Genomic DNA, 26,133 nt, shown 5'->3' on the forward strand with positions numbered 1-26,133 from the left:
ATGGGCGGGAGAAAAGTTTTAAAGAGGCAGAGGAGGCCAGAAAGAGGGGAAGGCACAGCCGAGAGAACATGGCCGCAGATGTTAAGATTTCTCTCTGCACATTTACAGGTTGCTATGACTATTCTTAAGGGATGGATGTGTACAGGACTTTGTGTGTCTGGATGAGCAAATTATATCTTATCTAGGTGGGCGGCTTATATCCTTATCGATTGACTGTAACTTAATTGTGTGGATGTATTGTGCGTTGAGCATTTAACATATAAATCTGGTTGTTGGGTCCCAGTTTGTTGAGAAATGATTTCACCCGGTAGTTGAGAGTGTGAACAGAGTCTGTGACAGGAAGCCATGCTAGGCTATAGAATGCTTGGGGCTAGCATGGCTTGGGGCTAGCATGGCATAGGGCCACACTAGCACAGCCCGCAGAACGTGATTTGTGTGTCAGGCATGGTAACAACGGCCAGGGGGACAGTGTGTGAAAGCAGTAACAGAGAAACAGCTAAAGCGCGTGGATTCGCAAGGAGTGGGAACTCGCAGGAACCCTTTTGTGCCCGTTTTTTATTATTACCAGGGGACGGAGGAAGTGAGGAAAGGAACAAAAAGGAGGACAGGGGAGGGGAGGGGAGGGGAGGGGAGGGGAGGGGAGGGGAGGGGAGGGGAGGGGAGGGGAGGGGAGGGGAGGGGAGGGGAGGGGAGGGGAGGGGAGGGGAGGGGAGGGGAGTGACAAAAATTTTCCTCAGGAGATACAACACACATCTACTCACCCCAGACAGCAAGCCTGTGACAGACCAAAGTACATATACTACCAAAGTCCAACTTGATGAACCAATGAGTTTTACTGAAGTTATTACAGAAGCAGAAATGACTCAAAGTCAGTTACATCACCAAAGCCCACTCCAGCACAGGCAACAGCTTATAAAATATGGGAACCCGGTGTATACTGTGTAGCCTACAAGAAGGCCACCAGGGTGGAGAATGTCTTTTGAATAGCCTCAGTCAGTCTAAACCTCTTCCAGCTGGTTTCTGCTGCTAGGAAACTTTTCCTGTCTCAAGCAAGAGTTTCTTTTGCAGTTTTGCTTGTCAATGGCATTTCTTTGCCACTTAACTTTTCTTACTCTGGCAAGGCAGGATCTGGTGAATCTAGTCAGTTTCAGAGACTCCCTGAAGACACCAGAGAGAGAAAGCAAGGAGAGAAATACTATTATGATGGAGAAGGAGGGGACTTTAAAATACTTGCCACAAAAGCTTGAGGACCTGATTCAGATCTCTAAACCTGTGTAAAAAGCAAAGTGCTACACTATGTGCTTCCCCAAGCTCTGGGGAGGTGGAGACAGGAGAATCTTCAGTGAGGGCTGACTAGCCAGTCTACTCAAAAGATGAGGTCCAGCTTCAGTAAGAGACCCTGTCTTAAAACTTAAGGTGGAGGGTGGTTAAAGAAGATACTTGACAGCACACAGGAGGTAGAGGTAGGTGGATCTCTGTGAGTTTGAGGCCAGTCTGCTCTACAGAGTAGGCAACAGGACAGCCAGGAAGGAAGGGAGGAAGGAAGGAAGGAAGGAAGGAAGGAAGGAAGGAAGGAAGGAAGGAAGGAAGGAAGGAAGGATAAAATAAGATACTTGATAAGACATTTGGCATCAATCTCTGTCCTCCACCTCTCTCTCTCTCTCTCTCTCTCTCTCTCTTTCTCTCTCTCTCTCTCTCTCTCTCTCTCTCTCACACACACACACACACACACACACAAGAAGGAAGTGACACAGCAGGCAGCAACCATACCTAAGGTTATACACTGCGCCCCCCAAAAAGAATATGTCCCTGGGAACCCAATTGTGAGATATATTACTACTATTAAAGAGTCATATGATCACTCAATGAAGAAGCACATGGCAAATTGTTATATCCCTCCATGATTTAAAGCATAAACCAGAAATAGTGGAGACACAACCCACTGAGCAGAAATCTCTCCAAACAGTCAACATGGTGCTTAGCAGTGAAAGACTGAGAACATCTCCCTGAGTGGGAAGAAGACAGAGACGATGGTGCACATGCTGAACCTCATTGTGCTGCAGCTCCAGCCAAGCAGTTAAGCAAGAAATTAAAACATCCAGATGTGAAGGAAAGAAGGAAAGCTATCAGTTCATGACAGGATCGCGTATGCAGAAATTGTAGGAAAGCCACACAAAATTTGCATTTTCCAAAACTTTTCGTCTTTTATCATCAAGGAGATATAAACAAAAAAATCACATTGAGATGATATCAGTTTGTAACAGAATCAGATGGGTATAATTTTAAAAGCCAGGGGCTGAGGAGATGGAAAAGTTGGTAAGGAGGTAGCCCCACAAGCATGAGAACCTGTGTTTGATCCCCAGCACCTAAAATGACAGACTTGGCAGGATTTGCTAATCTGTTCTGAGCAGATACAAATGAACTGAACTGTGCTACTAGGAATCAGCCAGTCACTCTAATTCAGTGAGCCTCAGGTCTCACTGAGAGACTCTGTTTCAAAACACAACTTGTATGGCTCTTGAGTAACAACATTCAAGGTTGATTTCTGACCCGACTCATACATGCACATACATGTATCACACATATGCACATTCATAATATGTGACGCACATACAAAGTAAAATAAAATACATGTTATAAATAAACTACGGGGTGAAAGTATGGCTCAGCAAGTGTTAGCTGCTCTTGCAGAGAACTGATCTGTTTGGGTCCCAACAACATATCCAATATCCAGTTCTTCACAAGCACTTGTAACTACAGCTACAGGGGATCCAGCATTCTCTTCTGATTACCATGGTGATACACACACACACACACACACACACACACACACACACCACACACTTCAAAATTTTAATATTTCAAATTAACCAAATAGACTTTAAAAATTAAAAATTAAGGTAAATTAAAAGGAAATTTAAAACTTTAAAAGGTAGACAGGGTATGTGAAATCCCACAAACATGCCAGTCTTTGGTAAGGACTGAATCAGAGCCCATGAGTTCGTTCAACAGCCTTTCGCCTGGTGGTTCTCAACTTGTGAATCTTGACTTCATTTTGAGTTGACTGATCCTTTCACAGGAGTCCCTTATCAGATATCCTGCATATCAGGTATTTACTTACAATTTATAACAGTGACAAAATTAAAGTTATAAAATAGAAAAAAAATAATCTATGGTTGGAAGTCACTGCAACATGAGAAACTGTATCAGAGGATACCAACACTAGACAGACAGAACCACCGCTCTAGCCTGACTCTGACCATAGTGGAAGCTGCTCTCCCAACACTATACTTTCTCCAACAGGTCAGGGACAGACATTCAGAATGTTCCTGTGTCTAGTATTTGTTCTAACTATGATGAGTGAAGAAGGCTGGCACACAAAATGAATTCTATTGGTCACTCTTGATCTTGCCAGTTACAATCTGATTTATAAAGAGATGTGAAGAGGCAAGCATGATGCTTCTGCTCAAAATCACATACAGCACCTTGCAGATTTTTTTTTTTTGGTTCTTTTTTTCGGAGCTGGGGACCGAACCCAGGGCCTTGCACTTCCTAGGCAAGCGCTCTACCACTGAGCTAAATCCCCAACCCCCACCTTGCAGATTTTAATTTCCTGAAGATGACCCAGTCATTTACGTTGCCTTTAGTAAATTCCCAAAGGCAGCTGAATAGCTCACTCCAGAAACATCTCTTCTTGATACAAAAAGTGTACTTCATAATTAGCAGTGCAGTCTACCTGAATTAGCATTTTGATTTAAATATAAAGTCTGTTTCTCTCCACGCCTAAGGATTATGGAACCAAGATGAAGGTGTCAAAGAACTAGTGTATTAACCAGTTGACATAAGATGCTCACAGGTCACCTACTTGTTTCTAGGTATGAAGAACACAAGTTGAATACTTCAAATGTAAACTATTCTAGCTTTCAAAAATTTAATTGTTTAGTCAGATTATTTTAAAGCTTAAATACTTCTAGTTTCTAAACCCTATAAGGCTTTCTAAACCAGCTGAGGGGTTCCCAAATGGAAATAGTAAGAAAGCATGTTCTAAAATCAGTGTTCCCAAAATCTATGCATAAGCCCTTGCTTTCTGAAGACCCTGAGGCTCAACACAGGAACTTCTGAAAGTACAAACTATATTATTATCTAGCTTTGTACTATCATTCTTTCAATAATAAGTGTCCCAGAGCAGAGCTGCCTTTCCACTTTAAGATAAAATAGTTATTTACTGAGTCTTAGCTCTGCTCTCATCAGGGGGCAAAGTCCCATGGAGAAACGTTGATACATGGTGAATGTTCCACGCCACTGTGGGAATAAAAGAGAAAAAATGTTTTTCAGAAATTATCCAGGCAGAGCCTAGCTTCACCCCCAGAATATAGTAGCATAGTGATGCTTTGGTGTAGGAACAGCTCTAAGCAGAGTTGACAATATTTAAACTGTTCCTTAGCTGAGTGGATTACATAGAATTTTCAAAGACTCATAGTTTCTTTCCTCCCTCTGACAAATCTGGGAGATTCTGAAGGTTGGGTGAGAGTGTAATTATAACCATGACAATCCAGAAGTCGTTGTGTCTTTAAAATATAAATGAGTTTGTCACTTTTCTGCATAGATCCAGCCTAATGGTACCCACTAGTTTTAGGGAACATGTCAAACTCTTCAGGGCAACTTGTAGCCATGCTTCCATCTCTAACCCCATCACTGCTGCCTGTTCGCTGGCCCCCCTCCCACCAGCCCCTCTGCTGCCAGATAGGTTGGCTGTGCTCATTCATGCCTCAAGACCTGCCTCAAGTCTGCAACCAGCCTTCGTTCTTCCTGCAGCCCTCGCTCCCTTCCATGCTGTCAACATCTCAACAGCTGTCCTTGATGCCTCTAATGGACTCCCTTCCTACCACATTCTTCACCAAGCCTCATACCACCTACCTGTTTGTTCTTCTGTCGTGTTGTAAGGTAAGTTCCAGCAGGGCAAAGAAAAAGGAAATTCCACAATAGTCCCTATCACTGATTTCTCAAGAAATGTTCAATAATGTCTACGTGCTTGAAATAGATGTGATTTCAGTAGAGGGAGGGGAGGCCAGTGGAACTGTCTTCTTCATGGGTAGGTCCCTTACTCTGTAGATCTGTTTCCAGAACCCTGAAACTGCATCAGCTTCTCCATGACTTCTCTCTCATCATAGGTGCAGATGACCCCATAAGACATTTGGGAAATGGCCAGAGCCCTTTAAGGTGATATATTTCCATAATATCATAAATATCTCCTTCTCTAAAAGTGATTGTGAATTCAAAAGAGGAGAACAAAGAAATATACATGTGGGATTTTAGGTATGCCTGAAAGTAACTGCCTGTGTGGGGAGGTTAATCTTCACAGTCAATCTGACAGGATTTAGAATCACTATGGAAACACAGCTCTGGTGGTTTGTATAGGGATCTTTCCAGAAAGGTTCAAAATTAAAGAGGGAAGATCCACCCTGAAAGTGAACCTTTTATGCCCTCTATGAGGTGAGGTCCAAGACTGAAAGCGAAGAAAAACTGTACACCAGCATTCACCTCTGCTTCCTGTACACCAGCATTCACCTCTGCTTCCTGTACACCAGCATTCACCTCTGCTTCCTGCACACCAGCATTCACCTCAGCTTCCTGTACACCAGCATTTACCTCTGCTTCCTGTACACCAGCATTCACCTCTGCTTCCTGTTCACCAGCATTCACCTCTGCTTCCTGTTCACCAGCATTCACCTCTGCTTCCTGTTCACCAGCATTCACCTCTGCTTCCTGTTCACCAGCATTCACCTCTGCTTCCTGTTCCACCATGATGGAAGGTGGAGGCTGTCAGGTACACACTCCAAACTTCCTGAAGATGCCCGCCACCATACTATCCCCTCTGTGACAGACTTAATCCCCTCAAACTGTGAGCCAAAATGAACTCCTCTTCCCTTAAGGTACTTCTGACTAGCTATTAGGTCACAGCATCAAACAAAAGTAATTAATACAATGCCTACATAAATTTGGGTGTTTTTGCAAAAATCACTTCTCTATTTTATTTCAAAGTCTCTTATGATTACCATGACCAAAAGCAACTTGGGGAGGAAAGGGTCTGTTTCAGCTTACAGCTGTAGTGTATCGTGAAGGAAAGTTATATAACATGCTACTTACTGGATTTTTCTTCACAGCTTGTTTATTTTGCTTTCTTGTACACCCCAGGTTCACCAATCCAAGGATGGCACCACCGTAGTGGGCTGGGCCCTTCCATATCCATCAGCAATCAAAAAAAACAAAAAACAAAAACAAAAAAACAACAGACTTGTTTACATTGCCTGCCTTTGTCTTTGTAGGATACTAAGTTTTTTCTTCCTTTCTTAAAAAAGTTTCAAGATGAGGCTTAACAGAATACTGGAGGAGTCATCATAAAATAGATGCTTAAGACTTCAGAGGGTTATCGATTAAGATAGAATACATCCAATTAAAATAACAGTAAGATTGGAAACAAGATAAAAGGGACAGTGTTGTAAGAGCTGCCTGGAGAAAGAGTGGTAAACACACAAAAAGTATATTCCACTTGGGAAAATGAAGTCAGTTGCCCAGAGACTCAACCTAAAAGATAGGAAATTAAAAATGTTGAACAAGAGAAGAAAATGAGGGGTGGGAGGATGCTCAGTCTTTACCAACAGGGGGTTAAAAATGTAAAGTGGTATTTCCCACAACCCTCAGAAAAGTTCCATGTGTGGGCTTGGTGATGCATATGAATAGTAAAGAAAAAATCTTGATGCCTAGAGGCTGGAGATATGCTGATCTCGAGTCCCAGGATGACAGATGCCCTGAAGGAACTGTTGAATTCTGTGGGCCAAGTTCCCTCAGTGAGTCTACTAAGAAGTACATGGTAGGATGGTTGCTTTACATGAAGATCAGCTCTCTTACCTCCCAGCATACAGCAGGGTCTTGTGTGTAGTGTAAAGCATCTCTTACAGAGTCTCACATTGGTCATCAGGACAGGGAATGAGAACTCTAAAAGTCCAATGCTCTCTTAGCTATTTTCAGAAAGAAAGGCCTAAAGATTAGTTGACCAGAACATAGTCTATAGATTTTAAGTTCATAAAACGAAGCAACAACAACCAGTTTGTTGATACACACCTGTAAACCCAGAGACAGAACAGGAGGCTCAGATCCTGTGTGAGCTATACAATGAGTTCAAAGTCAACGTGAACAATTTAGAAAGACCATGGATTAACATTGTTAAAAGATTTAAGTGTTGAGGATAAAATGCAGTGGTAGATTGCTTGCCTAGAATATATGAAGTTCTTAGTCCACTTCAAAGTTCCAGGGGTAAAAATAAAAAGAGTTGAACTCAAGGAGAAATTAAAAAACAATTGATACTTACAATTGAGTAAGGCAACCTTTGGTCACATAGGAATTACAAAAGAATGAGTCTGTGACTTATATAGGGACTACATGTATGAGAACTGAACAGCACAGACTTCCTTCAATCCTCTGATGAAACATACTTTCTAACCCTTCTCCCCTACCAGTCTTTCCACTCACTCCATGACAACAAATTCAATTTCCCACAGCCCTGACTGACCATGTCATTTATAGGGTACCTCTGAACATTCAAAAGTTCTTCATTTGGCTTGCCTGTGATCTCTTGTATCCTTGTACCTCTCTTCATCTTTATTCTGAAGTTCTTTGCAGTCATGTCCTGGGGTGACTCATAACTGAAGTTATGCCCAATAATGTTATACCTTTTGTAAAGCTTTTCAGAATAATAGTCAATCTAAGCCCTGTCAAACACGATGAAGGACAGAGCCCATGTAGCTGCTTTGTAGGGTTCCAGGCAATGCCACAGAGCATGAAAAAAAATGTATCTGGGTTTTTTAGGCATCTCTTCTTGCCCTCAACCCCGAGTGCTGCGTATAATAGCCCTACCTTTGTGACACATAAGAAAAAGCATTAATAAGGTGACTGATAGTTCAGACAATGGACCTACTATCTGTTTGAAATGTCCCATACCTTCTTCCTAGTGTGATTCCCTCCTTAACTGCAAAATGGGATTGAAAATATCTAACTATTGAAGGTTGTGGTATAAAGATTAAATGTTCCACAAACCGCTGCTGAGGACTAGCACAGGACTCGTTCTCTTGGGGTCTGTGATGTTAGCTCTATCGTCTCTCCACCGCTGCCTCCAGTCTTGAGTCATCACAGAGCCACGGCTAGGTGGGCTTCTCAGTTGAAAGCAATGACTATCTATTTCTGAGATTAAATGCTATGTTTGTTTTGTGAGTCACCGGGCAGAAGGTATCATTGTTCTACAGGACCTTTCAGAGCTCATAATGTGTTGAGTCACAGATGATTCTTCATTCCCAGAAAGAAGTTCATAGGTAGCCATGACAAGAATGAGATACCACTGAGCCATGCAATTCTCCCGTGACTCTCCTGGACTCCTAAATAGCACCAAATCAAAGGTGCAAATGGAGCAGATTCTGACTAACAATGGAAAGAGTTTATATACATCTCTGAGACACGCATGTGTGTGCATGTGTATGTGCATGTGTGTGTGCATGTATGTATGTGTGTGTTCTATGCATCTGCATTCCACACTAAATGATTTAGTATATTGAAGATGGAAAAACACCATATTAAAGACATGGACTTATTACTCCATAAGTAATATAGCAGAACACCCACACAGCATTTGCACTGTACCGAAAGAAATCCAGAGATGGTTTGAGAAGCCTGGAGATAATCTGTATTTAACTTGAGCATCCTTGGATTTGGTATGGTTGGGGGCATTTGAGGTTGGATGTTCTGAAACAATGCCCCATAGATAGCAAAAGATGACTGGTTTAAGTCATCTTACTCTTGAAGTATTTTCGCCACCTTTTCGTCTACTTTTCTCTCTTCTCCTTCCTCTGTAGCCAGCATGCCATGACTTCCTCCCACTCTCCTCAGATCTCCTTCCCTTGTTTGTTGGTCCCTTCACCAAAGTCTTTTTAACTCTTCATCAAATCTTCTTCTCTCTTAAACTGAACACCTCACCATCTGACTACTGCTCATTTCCTGCTAACAAGTGGGAAACTTTATTTTCCATACTTGTAGCAGCCTAGCTTGGTCTTTTCTCTCAGGAAAGATTGATCCCTTCTTAGAGGAATTCAGGACTGCTTAATAGCAATTTTACTCTGTATCAGCAGTGAAATGAACATTGGACAAGTCTACAAACCGCACAGGTAGCATCTTTTGACCCTGGTAGGGGATTTCCTTTCCTGGTACCTTCCCACCTTTTCCTGATAACAGCATGACTCCTAATAATAGAGAAAGCAATTCTGGAGTTGGAGAGCAAGAAGAAGCCTTTCCCCTGTGTTCTGTGGCATGTGCAAGAAAAATGTGGGAAAAGGAAAGAGAAAGCACTCCTGGACACCGTGAAATGTGTGGCTCCAAAGCTATACAAAACAGCACCAAACTCATTCCAGCTGAAATAAACCCCCAGCAGCCCCTGTGCATCATTCTCCCTTATTAAAAAAGATGTACGGCCTATTCATGGGCTTCAGGATCTCCCTATGTTGGTCCCTGGCTATGAACAATAGTGATGACTGTCCCTGTATGTGGAGCTTCTCTGTCAAAACAGCTGAGTGATTGACAGCAGGCAGGCATAAGGAGGGCAGAATAGAGCGTTCTAGTATCTATTGCAGTCGTTTGCCAGTGTAATGGAGGCTTGTCAATTATCTTGTCATGCATCAACTTACATTGAATTTGAAAACAGTAAATGTCATACAAAAGTATAAGTGATTTATATACAAAACTACAGGATCACTTAAAATCTGCAATGAAATGAAACAAGATACACCAACAGATTGCACATTTTGAGGCTAGTACTACAGAGGAAAGACAAAACAAAACAAAACAAAGGGGAAAAAAACCCTTGAGAAGTGAAATAAAATAACTGAGAGCAATCAGTCTAAAAGCACAAATGGATCCTCACTTCCCTCATCCCCCAACTTCAGAAAGCTCAGTCCATCAATCTGACTAATAATGCTTTTGTAGTTTAGATAACAAAGCCGGCAACACTCAAATCAAGCCTATTCTTTACTGCACTTTGCAGCCTGATAAAACTGCAGGGAAAGGGCGGGGAGGGGGCTTACACACACGCACGCACGCGCGCACACACACACACACACACACACACACACACACGCATGCACGCACGCACGCACGCACGCACATGCGCACTCACACCTACACGCTACATTCCGGGAGGAGGAGACAGAGAGAAGAAGGGAAAGATGAAAAGAGGGAGGAAACGGGGTGGACAGGGAGGCAGGGAGGAAGCGGGAAGAGACAGAAGTTAAAAGACGGAGCTGAGTGACCGCAGCACGGTAACCCATCTTGAAACAGCCACACTCTCATTTGTGAGTAGAGGCTGGCCCTTTGCAAACACATTTTTTAGATGGAAACATTGAACTGTCTTGCTTTTCACTGCTAAACCCATTACGAAGGACAAGACAAGCTCAGAGAGAAGGAATCGGGAGTTGGTCACACGTAGTCTCTCTTTTCTATTCTATCCTGACCCCATTCTGCTATTCCATCACGGAAGCAGCTGTAGCTTCCTATCTGGTGACATGATTTCGCTATGTCTGCCTCTTTCCCTCTTCAGCCCTCCTTGTTCTCAGCCTTTCACTGTGGACCATAACCTGGGTCCACAGCTAGTTCTTGGCTTCTTGCACTTGGCTTACATGTTTTGTTTTGTTTTTTTTCTTTTCTATTCTATTCACACACTCACATCGCTGGGCTGTTGCCCACTTTCCCCTCTGGCTTTACAGCCCAATTATTTTGCTATTTTTCTTTTATCTTTACTGCTATTTTTTTCCTACAGAACTTTTATTGTGGTTTCTATAATTACATGTCTCTATGTGGTTCGGAAGGTTGCCACTAAATGTTCAGTGCCCCAGTTTTCTTTTATTGTGTCACAGATAATTTTCCTAGCCAAAAATCCTGTTCTCCCTTTCCAAAACCCACCTGAATATCTCCGCACAAAGCTAGGCTTCCTCTACTCAGGCAGAAACTGACCAGACATAATTAAACAGAGTACAGAACAACTCTAAATTAGTTCAGCCTATGACATAGGCACACTGGATTCTTTTTAATAAACAGACCCAGGCAGTTTCACTAAGAGCAAATTGAATGTTCCAGCCACTAGCACTGAAGTGGTGTATTCATTATTCTATTTATGGAATTCATTGAACACTAGCAAATTCAAATTTTAAGAAGAAATGGTAAATATGGGACCCAATCTGAATAATCAAACTTGCTTTAGTCTTTCGCGCTAGTTATGGCTCAATGAAGTTAGCAGGTTAGAAGGTAATGAGGTATATGTGTTTCATTAATTTCTGTGCCCTTATATTTATATAGCATAGCACACCTGTAAGCCTTATAGGTGAGCAACTGACCTCAACATATCATGTACCTTACTACACAGTTTTACTTAAAACTGCAAATGGAATGTTTTCCCTAAGGAATATAGAAACCTCTTCAAGTCTTTTTGCCTATTTTTGACATCATGAACAACCAGGCAAACATTTAGAATTATGTAAAATGAGCCACCATCTTCCCAACTCTGGATTACTATATCATGAGGAAGTTTCTGCAGAAAACCACACTGAGTCATTGTTTATTATCAGCACTGTCAAGATGATGCCTTGAGTCCAAGGGTCATGACACCTGGTAGCTTTCAAAGCCAGAATGAAATTAGAAATATCAAAAGAAGTAACTGCTATATAAATAAAAAGTGATTATAGGCTAGGCACACACCAGGAATCCCAACATGTAGAGACCAGCCCAGGATGCACAGCAAGACCATGTATCAAAAAATAATGAGTCTTTAGCAGAGATAAACTTTCCACGTTCTTTTGCCAAAGAAATTACATAAAGGTGTGAGAAATAGGTCAAGTCAAATCAGAGTTCAGATCCCAGTTCTACTGTTCCTAGTCAAGTTGCTTATTCTGATAACTTTCCATTTCTTTTGTTTTTATTTGGATAAAATGATAATTTCCAATAGCTTCATAATTATAAGCAGCAACAAAACCATTTAATAAATGATGTTTCCCCTCTTTCTCCTCCATATGTCCCAGTCCAGAAGTCCATCCTAATCCCACTGCTATTAGCTGCTCTGTGACCCTTAACCTACCTGGCTCAGGACCTTGAAGCTTGCTCCTCCTGTTGGAGGGCTCATACCCATAATTCTTTTCATGCCTAAGTCTCCATCATTCAACTCTACACGCCAATTTCTCGCACTCAAAAGAGAAGCCAGCCCGATCCCAGTGAGTCCTTATCGCATTGTTGTGGCATCCTCATGATAGCACTTACTGCACATGAGCTCACTGTACTATTTGTCAGCTCCATTATTTATAGATTGTTCACACACGCACTCTCTCTCCCGTAAAAGGAGAGAACCCGAACACCTCAATCACTGCCAAACCAGCCCTATATTTAAACCTGACTCTGAGCAACAGAGAACCAGGGGAGTGGATGAAATGGTTATAATCTAGTAAAAGGCAACATGGCTACGGCATGAAAATGGATTGAGTCTGACAAAGGGAAAGCTAGGGAAACAGGATAAAGATTAGTGTTTGCCAGGGTTTGATGGGAGGAGGGATGGATAGGCAGAGAACAGGGGTTCTCAGGGCCGTGGAGCAACTCAGCATGATACTATGATCATGGGTTACACACCATCATACATTTCTTAAAACCAATTAGAATATACAACACCAAGAGGGACTAGAAAGCATGGCTTGGAGTTTATCAGTTATAACAAAGAAACCTGGGAATCTGAGTAATGGGGCAGGGGAGGAGGACATGTTCCAGACAGGGAGTATGTGAGAATTTTTGTTTTTGAAAATGAGTCTGTGAGGGCAACACTCAAAGAGACCGAAGCAAGTATAGCCAGGCAAGATATAAAATGAGCCTAAATTGTAGTGATAGCATACTCCCTAGGCTGGCCAGGCTCACATCTGCAGAGCGTAAATGTGCCTCTTAACAACACAAAATACCTTCAGTCGGGTACAACACTGGCGGCAGTACCCTGATAATTGACACATTCTCTTAGCTATGTTGATCTACTTACTACAATAGGTTCCTGATTAGGTTACATGTGACTGAATCACAAATATATTTTATATAACATACCACTAAAATACACTTGCCCTCTCCTGAATATTTTTTAATATTCAATGATTCCGGGCTAGCCTGCTAGACTCTTGAGGTCATTTTGATTCCTTACTGAATTGGCTGATCATGACTGTCACCTTGATTATATTTGGAATTCCCCAGTAGGCACAGCTCCAATGTGTTGATGAAATTGTTTTCAGAGACAACGAACTGAGGAGGGGAGACCTGCCCACAAACTGAGCACCTTTTAATGGTCAGCTCAATACCAAGAGATCAGGGGAAGCAATGCTTTTATTGCTTTTTGCTTCCTGAGTGCATGTACTGAGATGCTGCCACCCTCCATTGGCACCAGCCTCCAGCTTTTACAACCTGCCACTGTGAAGTCAGTACTGATAGTTCTCGAAGGAGCTTTGGACCTTCCATACCATGTTGGTTCTACCGAGACATCCATTTTCATAGAGTGAGCCATTACCAAGTTCTCTGTCTTTCTATAAAGCAGACAGCCATTGTTGGACTACCCAGCCCCTACCTTATAAGCCAATCTAATAAACCTTCTCTTATGGGGTATAGCTTCTATTTGTTCTGTTGTTTATTTTAAACAACTAATATTATACTGCCTAATATGCTTCTTCATACAATCTAATGTTTGATTCATCATATTAAATTGTCTATCACCTGCATATTTTATAAGCAGGATGTCTACATTTTTCCCATTGCAACAAACAATTCTTCATAAGCAACTAGAGGGTGTAGAGACTTATAGGGCCTACAATTATCATTCATCCCATATTTAAGTTATGTTCTGTGCTAAATCCTGGTACAGGGAAGAAGTTACCCAAGAGTGTTTACAGATCTATATGGGAAAAGTGAAGCAGCAGATGCAGGAAACACTTCATTTTGCATTGTCGCATTAACCAGAGTTCTTTGCTTTGGATTCTCCTGTCACGTGTCTTCACTTTATGTACAAGGCTATCAAGAGATAATAACCAAAGTTGTCAGCAGCATTGAGAATAAGCCCATAGTGCCCAGTGTCTATACACCACATGCCATTCTATCTCCATGTGGCACTGGTTAAAAATGACCACAGCTCCTGCCTTCAAGGGGCCTGGGTGCAAGAGAAATGGCATTACAACGGTACTTGAAGGCAGGTCTTTTCGAGGAGCAGCAGTTCATTCTTTTCATTGGTCTCTCTTAAGGACTTGAAAGTCGGGAGCCCTTAGAAGTTCACATTGTTCCTTTACATGTGTCCTTTGAGCCTTCTTCTAGTTGCATATCCTTCTTAAGATTCTGGACTCACCGGGCTGCTTAGGACACAAAGGCATTTATTTCTTTGGCTACCTCCTTTGTCTACAGACTAGTCGTGACCACAGCTGGGGATAGGCAGATTTGCCTACAGTCCTGGCTGTTGTTTGAGCAAATTACTCAGCCTCTCAGCCTATTTCCTCATCTATAAAATATGAATAAACAGACATACTCCAAAGCACTGTTGTGAAGAATTAAAGGGCATCTGATGTAAAACCCTTCACAAAGTGACCAGCCCAAAGGAACTCTTCACCATTTGTTTACACAAGGTCTAATCCTCTTGATTTTTGTGCTCGCTGGGTTGCTAACAACGCTCTCAGCCTTTCCTTTTCCTTCATAGAACTATAATTGTACATTGCGGTTTAACGTTACATTCTTCAGTGCTCTCTATGTTCCTTTAAGTTTGCTTCAGGTCAGACGCCCAAGTGTTGCTGTAGCCTAGACACCCACTGCCTCACCCGAAAGACACTGGGCTCCACGGAGGCCAACAAGTTGGATTTCTGTCTTCCTCACAGACATCTCTCAGCACCTAATGCAGTGCTAGCACACAAAAGGCACACACGTACAGATTGAAAGAACCGCCTTGCTTTAGAGTATATTTCACCTATACCTGCCTGCTCTTCCATAATTCACTAACACCAACTCAAGAGCATCAAGCCACTCTCTCAGTTTCAGTCACTTGTAAATCACTAAGTACATTTTCTTGTCCTGGGAAAAGGCACATTCATCTTGAAAGCCAAGGTCTAGGCCGAAGAATAACTATATTCATCTTGAAAAGTTCCAGGATCATGAAAGCTGCCCATGTGATTATGACATGAATATTTGCAGTAGATTCTTTTGGTTGTTGGCACAACAGTCCAGCTTTATTTCACAGGCTTGGTTTTACCTTTTATTTTTATCTGACATTTGTTAACATCAGGCAATGACAATCTCTGAGTCTGCAGGCTGGCAGGAGGTCTAATAAAAACACCAGTCGTCTATCTCTTTAGCTTGTAAGGCTGTGGGAATGGGTCATTGCATCACAGTGTAGTGATTACTTTGGAGATATGCAAAAAACTATTGAATTAGCTAAATTTAGATTGAAAGATACAAATGACATGTTAGCTAGACAGACTTGAGAAACCAATGCTTCTCCCTTGCTGGTATCGTTTGATCGTTGTCACTATTTTGGACAGTCTATGCAAGGGAAGGAGAGTAGCAAATGGCAGCTTTTATACATGTGAGTGTAAAAAGCTGTCTGTGATGATCTACACAGCCTAACTCTAAGCACAGACCTTGTTTATTTCATTATTCTTTGAGGAAAGAAAAACACAGGAGGGTTAATAAGAGCACATATTGTGATTAAGCGGTATTTTTTTTACAACTTTTTTTTTTTATTAACTTGAGTATTTCTTATTTACATTTCGAATGTTATTCCCTTTCCCGGTTTCCGGGCAAACATCCCCCTATTCCCTCTCCCTCCCCTTCTTTATGGGTGTTCCCCTCCCCACCCTCCCCCCATTGCCGCCCTCCCCCCAACAATCTAGTTCACTGGGGGTTCAGTCTTAGCAGAACCAAGGGCTTCCCCTTCCACTGGTGATCTTACTAGGATATTCATTGCTACCTATGAGGTCAGAGTCCAGGGTCAGTCCATGTATAGTCTTTAGGTAGTGGCTTAGTCCCTAGAAGCTCTAGTTGCTTGGCATTGTTGTTCAAAAGGGGTCTCGAGCCCCTTCAAGCTCTTCCAGTTCTTTCTCTGATTCCTTCAACGGGGGTCCAATTCTCAGTTCAGTGGTTTGCTGCTGGCATTCGCCTCTGTATTTGCTGTATTCTGGCTGTGTCTCTCACGAGAGATCTACATCCGGCTCCTATCGGCCTGCACTTCTTTGCTTCATCCATCTTGTCTAATTGGGTGGCTGTATATGTATGGGCCACATGTGGGGCAGGCTCTGAATGGGTGTTCCTTCTGTCTCTGTTTTAATCTTTGCCTCTCTATTCCCTGCCAAGGGTATTCTTGTTCCCCTTTTAAAGAAGGAGTGAAGTATTCACATTTTGATCATCCGTCTTGACTTTCATTTGTTCTAGGCATCTAGGGTAATTCAAGCATTTGGGCTAATAGCCACTTATCAATGAGTGCATACCATGTGTGTTTTTCTGTGATTGGGTTAGCTCACTCAGGATGATATTGTCCAGTTCCAACCATTTGTCTATGAATTTCATAAAGTCATTGTTTTTGATAGCTGAGTAATATTCCATTGTGTAGATGTACCACATTTTCTGTATCCATTCCTCTGTTGAAGGGCATCTGGGTTCTTTCCAGCTTCTGGCTATTATAAATAAGGCTGCTATGAACATAGTGGAGCACGTGTCTTTTTTATATGTTGGGGCATCTTGTGGGTATATGCCCAAGAGAGGTATAGCTGGATCCTCAGGCAGTTCAATGTCCAATTTTCTGAGGAACCTCCAGACTGATTTCCAGATTGGTTTTACCAGTCTGCAATCCCACCAACAATGGAGGAGTGTTCCTTTTTCTCCACATCCTTGCCAGCATTTGTTGTCCCCTGAGTTTTTGATCTTAGCCATTCTCACTGGTGTGAGGTGAAATCTCAGGGTTGTTTTGATTTGCATTTCCCTTATGACTAAAGATGTTGAACATTTATTTAAGTGTTTCTCAGCCATTTGGCATTCCTCAGCTGTGAATTCTTTGTTTAGTTCTGAACCCCATTTTTTAATAGGGTTATTTGTCTCCCTGCGGTCTAACTTCTTGAGTTCTTTGTATATTTTGGATATAAGGCCTCTATCTGTTGTAGGATTGGTAAAGATCTTTTCCCAATCTGTTGGTTGCCGTTTTGTCCTAACCACAGTGTCCTTTGCCTTACAGAAGCTTTGCAGTTTTATGAGATCCCATTTGTCGATTCTTGATCTTAGAGCATAAGCCATTGGTGTTTTGTTCAGGAAATTTTTTCCAGTGCCCATGTGTTCGAGATGCTGCCCTAGTTTTTCTTCTATTAGTTTGAGTGTATCTGGTTTGATGTGGAGGTCCTTGATCCACTTGGACTTAAGCTTTGTACAGGGTGATAAGCATGGATCGATTTGATTAAGCGGTATATTAATGATCATGTCTGAGGAATAGGTGGGCAATGGAACCACTGCCCCCGAAAGTATATATGTATCATTCTTTTCATTTTCCCTCATCACACCAAGGTTTCATGGTGATTGTCTGTCATACAATGTGACAGGTTAAGTATGCAGTCTGTTGACGTCTACTAGAATATCTCAAGTTTAGGAAGTCAGAGGTGCCCAACAAGGCTGCTTACAGGCTTTGGGTCCCTCTGTCTCACTGGCTCACCAGACTGCTACTATTACTATTTCTATTTTAGAAGTTGGCGAGCACAAATATATACAATTAAAAATTTAATATCCACTAAAAAAGCAATATGTCCCTTAAAATGATCTTCAAAGAGAAGAAAAACCCTAAAGACATACACACACACACATATATATATATATGTATATATATATAATTTTTTAAAAAATATCACACATTATTCCTTAAACTGGGATAGAAGGGACTAATTGTACATTTTGTTATGATTAAATTTTTCATTATGTTATTTCTTACAGGTATTTAAGTGGATCATCTACTAGAGACAACTTATAAACATTGTAAAATAAAACTATAAACACATTAATCTATAAAATAAAACCATTAAAAGCAATCTTTATGGGCAAATAAATAAGTTAACAGGCATCATCTAATATTGATACTCCAATACCTTAAAGAAGGACCTGAAATGTCTACGTCATTGGCGAAGTCAGGGTGGTTGTGTGTTTTTAATAAGTGAGGATGTTTTGGAATCTAGCCATGCCCTTTGCATGCATGTCTGCTACAGTGACATGGTTTATGGATGCAACAGGAACTGAGTAGTCTTCATATTTTTAAATATTAGTTAACTGCAAATGGACATAATGTTATTACTGACTTCTCCCGTAGAACCTAAAATGTCCTGGTCCTGCCATTTCCAAAAGGACAGTACCTAAGTAGGTAAAGGAAAAATATGGTTTGTGCTTGCATATATCCATGCATGCCTGTGGGTCTGCGTGCATGTATGTGGATGAACGTGGGGAGGCAGAGGTTCTTCCTCAGGAGGCAGCAACATTATTTTGAGACAGGGTCAAACTGGCCTAGAATTGACTAAGGAAACTAGACTGGCTGGCCAACATGCCCCAGAAGTCCGGCTATCTCTGATTCCCAGCACTGGGAATTCCAAGCACAGATCATCACCCCCATCTTTTTCACATGGGATCTTGGGATCCAACTCAAATCCTCATGCCTGTGGAGCAAGCACATTACTAAGGTACCTCCCTAGCCCCTAAAAAAATACCCTTTAGTGTTTAACAAAACCTGTCGGAATCGAAAGACTGTAAAATGCTAGCATAATATTACAAAAAGACTTCAACAAATTTATAATTAGTAAATGTACGATGTAGTCAACACCCCGGGTATTCTGATAGCTACTTTACACACATGTTTTGCAGTTTACAAAGCGAGCCCCTGGGATTTCTGAGATAGATTTATCTTACAGCTATAAAAGCTGAAGCCAAGTTAAGAAACAGTTAGAGACTGGAAGTTTATATCCTAACACTCATGTATTGAAGCCCTAACTGCCAACGGGATATTTAGATATAGAGCCTTTGAGAGGTAAATAGGCTTGGATGAAGTCAGAGGCTGGAGACAGCATAATAGAGCTGGTGTTCTCATAAACAGATTAGATGCCTTGTGCTCTTTGTCTGCTCTGCCCTTCCCCTATCTCTTTAGTAAGCAGAACAATACCATGGAAAATGGCTGCCTGTGAGTCAAGAAGAATGTCCTACAAAGTTGACATCTTAACTTTACATTTCAATCTCCGGGACTGAGAAAAATACAAATTTGCTGTAACCACGATATAATATTATGTTATGGCATCCACAACATAATGGAAACAGCCAGATCGATTCCAAAGAACAGCCTCGACTCCAGATGTCTCCTCTTCGTGTCTTCCAGCTCCTCGGGGGCATCTTGTGTAACCAGTACTGAGTAGTAATCACTGTCACAAATATCTCCAGCAGACTCTGAAATCCTGCTTTGACAAAATGCTACTAGAAAAGAGTACGTCTAAAGCCTTCTCTTTGGAAACAAAGGACAAATGGCAATTCTATTCCACACTCCCATCTGGCACCAACTTTAAAATGAGAAACAAGATGAAATACAGGATATAGAAGACTCAGCTCCATGCCTTATCAATGAAGAGCGGCACCACCTGCAATGCAGCTTGGTTTACATTGAGGGAGAAAAAAGACTGAGAATAGATGCAAGAAGCCGGTTGTCAAGTAGTCCATGATTTATGCATCTGCTAATTTGTTTGTCTTCGAGCTTAATCTTCCAAGGGGGTCATTTTCCATTTGAGTCCATGAACAGGGCACAGCAGTCCATGACATGAATGCCGCTGAAAGGCCACAGGAGACCAGGGGCCCTACCTTACCAGCTTGTCATAATCCCCTCCCACGCCCAGGGCTTCCAAACCTCCCTCTCCTTACAGCCACACACTGCTCCTTTTGTCTCCTACTTTATAAATAGGAGCTAATGTGGATAGACAATTGCATCCATGGACAATTGCTTTATACAACTTGTATTGCTTTATTAAGATCTCCACGCTTCCACATGCCCAATACTTTTTGCCAAAAGGGCTATTTAATGCTTCTTTGATACTAGAATAATTTAATTGAGTTTTTGTTTGTACGTTTGTATCTATGTAGGGTGAGTGAGTGGAAGTGTGATATGTGCCCACAGACAAGTGCACACTGAAGCTGGAGAAGAGCTTGGGAACTTGGGTACCCTGCCTCAGTCTCGTACATCAAGATCTCTCATCGGGTTGCTAGCCTCCTATCTCTGCTCCCCATAACACTAGGATTACAGTGCCATACAATTACACTGGGTGTTTTATGTAAGTTCTGGGGATTAGAACTTTGGTCCTCATACATGCATATTAACTGTTCCTTCTCACCAAGCCATGTCTCCAGCCCCTATAAGTACATTCTTTAAATTACTGTACATACACTAAAAGGCATAAATATTTCAGAACTTTGACAAGTATACATACCTTGGTAATTATCATCCAGAACAACATGTAGAACACATCCATCAAGTTAGGAAACTCCCTCATGCTTCATTTACACATATTTATCATTGTTCCCGGTGCAAATGTTCTGATCTCTAGCTATACCCACAGACCAGTGGTTGTTTTACTCTAAAAACCTCATATAACTGAAGCCATTAAGACTGCTTTTGTCTCTCACTCGTTGAGCTCGGCACTTTTGTAAGATTCATCTACATGTTGATGCTGCATGCACAAGTAGACTAAGACAACACATAACTTGTTCATCCAGTCTCTCCTAGGTGACTGACTTATGCCCAGATTTGGACTGCTATGAATATTCTTGCATGTTTGTTTGTGAAGTCATTTTGGGTGGGAGTACATAGCCAGTACTGAAATTACTGGGTATTAAGGCAACAAATTTTTCCATCTTTTTGGAAACTGAAGAACAGATTTCCAAGGTCATTAGACTGCAATATCTATGTTTAAACGTTCTACGTGCAACCTCCTAAGTTTTGCATCCCTATGCCTTCTCCTACTGCTTCCCAGAATTCACGTCTGATGCTTACACATTGAGTTCCATGAACCTTCTGGGTTCATTCCACTTGTCTTACCTTCTGTAAAGTTGTCATATCTCCAACTCCTGCACACCAGCCAAAACTTTTCTTTCTGCAGTAATTTCTTGTTGTGTGTTTTGTCACTTCCTCTGGGGTCCTCTTCACTCAGCTGTCTGTACTGCACACCATGACCATGTTACAGAATATTTTGTTCCCTGTGCCTCACTCGCAGACAGTGCCAAGCATACCACTGGTACAAAGAGTTGTTCAAATGATGAACTGTTACTTCCATATATATTTAATCTCTTCCCTAAAATTATAAACTCCTTGATGTCAGATCATGTTTTATTAATGTGTGCAGAAAAGAGACTTCTCTGCGTTAAAGTAGCTGAAAAACTATAATGTGTACTAAAAAAATACTGTATTAAAGATGCACAAATATTGTAATTAAATCAAATTCAATTTAAAGAATATGCAAAATAAGCAAGAGATTTAAATTTCATCCTGTGGTTTTATAATCTGTTTTCCAATTCACTGAAAAACTACTACTTTTTGTTAAAATGTAATGCTAATATGGCACCATAAAAATGGTATTTCTTAAGCCTTTTTTCAAATCATTTCATGTACTATTTTCACAATATACATGTATGCAAATGTAGTCACAGAGATTCTTAAATATTAATCAAGAGTCTTTAAGCATTTGGTTGTTCCAACTGATTCTCAAATGATAGGAAATTTAATTTTTTTAAAGACTGTTGTATTAAAACTCAATTATATCTTATGCTATTATTGCATTAATAGTCTTAATTTTTGAATCACCAGGCATTGCATTAAATGAAAACATTAAATTAATGTAGGAGTGGGTAAAGTGTCTTTCTCTTAAGATAAAATATTTCTTTTACAATAACTTTATAGGTTCATCTGAACTCAAATGTGGAGTGGCTTTCCGAAATACTGGCCTTTGTTCTAGACTAACCATTTACCTTTTGAGACCAAGGGAACACTTCAGGCCGCCGCCACACAGAGCTTCATACTAGGTGTTCCCCAACATTTTGTCTGCAAGTTTCAACACTCGCTATTATGAGAAATGCTAAAACATACAATACACTTCACTGTCAGTGGAAATTTAAAAGGAAGTATGGACACAACATTGAATTCTAATATTTTATTTAACTAGTCTAAGAGATAAGCTTTCAGGTAGAAAACATATAAAGATAACAATCTAAATTTTTACAAAGACAAATAGCCTTCAGAAGAGGAAAAATGCAAAACACATGGATGTGACTATTACAGCAAAAATCACAGCCTAAAACTTTCCAAAGAGTGGTTTAGCAAGATTGGTTGGAGTGGGTTATATGTTGAGTTTGATGGTTTTGGGTTTTTTGAAGCATATTTTCATCATTTAAGATCAGAAAGTTGTTTTTATAAATGGCCCAATAGTTTCTCTCTCTTTCTGTCTCTCTCTGTCTCTCTCTGTCCCTCCCTCCCACACCCCCCCTCTCCAAATCTCTGTTGTCACTACTCAGTTCTGTAATAGACAATGTCCAAACCAATGGGTCAGTTGTGTTTTGGTGCTATTTTAAGTTGACTCTAACTCAACCAAACATAAAATCAGTTCTATTAACTATTTAGTAAGTTATTTGTTATCTCTCTATGCCCTCTTCTCTCTCTCTTTCTCTCTCTCTCTCCCTCCCCTCCCCGTGTGTGTGTGTGTGTGTGTGTGTGTGTGTGTGTGTGTGTGTGTGTGTGTGTGATCCTAAGGATTGAGTAGAAAGCCTAGTGCAGGCTAGCCAGGTACTTTACACCCACAGCTCCTTCTACCCCCTTTTGTCAGTTTTAACTTTTACCCCTGAACTGTTGTGTTTATTGAATAATTTGTATGATTCCAACACCCAGCTTGGGAAGTGGAAGCTCCCTGTGGTATTTAACAAGTTGTGACAAGGTGATAGCATTTCCATTTTGACTTTTGAGCCCAAGTCGCCCCAACTAGCCTTGAGTTTGATCCTCCTGCCTCAGCCCTCCAAAGAGCTGAGATTACAGACACGAATCGTAACCCCTAGTGTGTGATAGAAGTGTACCAGAAGGTTTCTCATTTCATTTCAACTCCAACGTCAATTAAAGAAGTGAGTTCATAGGAAAACCACCACCCCTGAAACCTGCAGAGAAATCAAATATCGGAAATATTATCAACAGCGGCTCACCCACGAAGCACAAACTGCTGGCCTACAGTCTCAGAGGAACACGTGATTATTCAGTTCAAAGAAGAGTTAGGCAGTAGTCCTCAGTCTGTGGGTGGAGAACCCTTTGGGAGCTGCATATCCGGTATCCTGTGTATTAGATGTTTACACTACGACTCATGATAGTAGCAGTTAACAGTTATGAAGATAACTTATGACGATAAGATTACAGTTTTGAAGTAGAAACAAAGTAAGTTTATGGGTGGGAGGGTCAGCACAACAGGAGAAACTATATTAAAGGGTCACAGCATTGGAGAAGTGCCCAGGGGGTTCCCACCTTCTCAGAAGAGAAGGACAGAGGAATGGGAAAAGGATTGTGGGAGGGATGACCGGGAAGGGAGCAGTGAAAGGGATGTAAAGTCAATAAGTAAAAAAAAAAAAAAAAAAAAAGGAAGAAAGTTGTTGTTAATGAAGTACCCAAATTGCTTTTGCTTTCCCATGGGTAATGAACGAGAATTCCCAAGGTGCCTCTGTTTAACTGGGTTTGCACGCCCAGACTCAGGCCTTTCTAATATGTGTGTAGAGTTGTAGTTATTCTTTTCAAATAACCTGTAGTGTGAGCATATTTTCTGATGCTTATTTTCTACCTGTGCATTCTCTTTGCCATAGTGTCCAGTATGGTCTTCCTCTCATTCTTTCCATCCCGCTGTTCAGTTTACTCCTCTGTGTCGTTTATAGAACAATCCTTCATAAAGTTTGTCTTTTGCAAACTCTTTCTCCCCATCTAGATCTCGTCTTCTCTCCCTCATGACAGTGCTTCTCTTACAGCAAAAGGCTTCATTTTAATGAGATGTATAAAGGCCTTTCCTTCTGAGATCAAACTGTGGGATCTAAAATACCTATCACCAAATACAAGTCATCTCAAATTTTTCTCTTGCTGTGTTCCGGGAGTTTTCTGCGTTTTTCTTTTTATTTAGAGCTGTGATCCATTTGACTTTGGTTTTTACAAATGGTCCAAAGTCTTTATCTAGAGTCAGTTTTTAAAATCAACTTTTAATGAGCACACACAGTATTAGGTTGCATTGCAGCATTTTTAAGCAAAATGTGTGTTTGTTGTTTTTCCCTTTCTCTTCTCTCCTGATCTCTGAGTTCCCCTTCCACCCTCCCACCACCACCCATAAATTCCTTTTCATTTTCATGAATCCTGTGACCTACTGACCCCCCCCCCATCCTAAGACCTCTTTTTTCCCCATTGTGGTCTACTCTCAATGTCATAGCCTATACCCACACTTCTTCCCACTTATTTACCGTACATCAGATGTACTTTTTGCAGATGAATGTCCAGACATTTCAGTACCGTATGTTGAGAAGACAGCCTTGTCTTTATCAAGATGCCTCTGCCTTCTCTTGAAAGAGCTGGTGGGGCTACCAAAGTAATATTCATTTTGTTACAATGGGGTTTTGATCTCTGGAATTTTATTCTTTCTTAGAATTTCTGTCTCCCTGTTTCTTTTATATTTCTCCTTTTTATTTTTAACTGAAGTTTTTCGCATATAAATTAGCTATATAAAACTCTCAACCTGGGAAGTCCTTTAGCCTTGCCATATATGGCTCTAAATCTCCTGCATCCTCTTTCTCTGGAAACTGTTTGTGGGGGAAGGAATATGTTTTGTTTGCCTTTAAAGTATACCTTGTAATCATTTTTGTGTGAGCCCGACATGATGTGTAGAAAGAAAGGCCTTGTGGCAAACATACCTCTAAGGACAAGACGGTAAGGGAGTTGGAGAGAGGCACCATCTCTACTTGATCTTATAATGACCCTGTGTTGCTGAACTGTGGCAGTCTCATGACCTTCTCAGAGTCTCCAGTCCCCTACAGGTGAGGCAGAAAGGCTAGACAGAACAAGTGCTGATTCTTTCTTTCCCCAGCATGAAGGCTGAAGAAGGCTGGATGAGGAAGGCATTTCCCTTCTCCCAGGGGTTAGACTCTAGAAAAGCGCAGAGTGTACTTTGGTTAAATAAATAAATAAATAAATAAATAAATAAATAAATAAATAAAACAATGGCTTCCTAGAACAGACCTAGTTTAGAAGGACAGTGTTGTTGTAAAAATATAAAAATAAAAAAGTAAAGTTGTAACTCTGGCACCATAGTGTCCCAAGTTATCTGTTAGATATCTTGGTGGAAACACACATCCCCACGCTTCGGCAGCCCAGTGTCTCTTGCCGCCACACACTTTCCTACACTCAAACTGTCACATAAAAGAACACAATAATCTTTGACCCCATTGATAAGATATAATTACCCATTTAAACATACAAAGCCCTTTACCATCCATCCCTTAGGAACATTAATAACAACCTATAAATACACAGAGCAGAATCTTAAGGTCACCTGCCATGGCTTCTCACCCTCTCCTCTCCTCTCCTTTCTCCCTGTCTCCTCCTCTTCCTTCAAACTTATCTCCCATCCATCCTTCCTTCTCCTCCAAAGACAGGCCTCCTTCTATCCTGTACCTGCCCCTCACCTGCACTTTACAAATTCAATGGAGATGTGGTTCTGGTGAAGTCACCTGAGTTCTGAGTCCTTGACTAGACAGCTGTCCTTGGGGCAGTGGAATTAGCATCAAAATACAGATAACTTCAGGGCAAACCACAACAGGACAGAATACCAGAATACTCTGGGCATATTTTTAAGTATCTTATTTCTTCACCATTCCCCTGATATATGCATTTTTCCCTCTAGTTTTCAAAGTGAGAAACTGCTGGCCTACTGGAGATAGGCAGGCAAACATAGCCACTGCCTGCCTTGGGTGGAACTCACATATGCCCCACTGAGC

The 26,133-nt window shown here is 41.2% G+C and overlaps 1 protein-coding gene and 1 long non-coding RNA gene across 4 annotated transcripts in view; one reads left to right on the forward strand and one right to left on the reverse strand.

Annotated features, from left to right (window-relative positions):
* Positions 1 to 12,358, reverse strand: part of LOC102547022 (uncharacterized) — a 158,568-nt gene extending 146,210 nt beyond the window's left edge. The window contains exon 1 of the mRNA XM_087581869.1: positions 12,167 to 12,358. Coding sequence (XP_087437995.1) covers positions 12,167 to 12,229 — 63 coding nt within the window. The 5' untranslated portion in view covers positions 12,230 to 12,358. The remainder of the gene's footprint in view (positions 1 to 12,166) is intronic.
* On the forward strand, positions 13 to 21,978 carry LOC120096267 (uncharacterized). 3 transcript variants are annotated; one of them, XR_015635494.1, is made up of 4 exons: positions 29 to 108; positions 4,816 to 4,944; positions 5,172 to 5,220; positions 6,196 to 6,293. It is a non-coding gene; the product is annotated as an uncharacterized LOC120096267 (long non-coding RNA). The 3 variants fall into 3 exon arrangements; XR_015635493.1 differs by lacking the exon at positions 6,196 to 6,293 and having other exon boundaries at positions 13 to 108; positions 5,172 to 5,316; XR_015635495.1 differs by lacking the exons at positions 5,172 to 5,220; positions 6,196 to 6,293 and adding an exon at positions 19,247 to 21,978 and having other exon boundaries at positions 26 to 108.
* The last annotated feature ends 4,155 nt before the right edge of the window (positions 21,979 to 26,133 follow it).

Source organism: Rattus norvegicus, chromosome 13, assembly GCF_021556685.1.
Source record: "Rattus norvegicus strain SHRSP/BbbUtx chromosome 13, alternate assembly SHRSP_T2T, whole genome shotgun sequence".
NCBI classification, from domain to species: domain Eukaryota; kingdom Metazoa; phylum Chordata; class Mammalia; order Rodentia; family Muridae; genus Rattus; species Rattus norvegicus.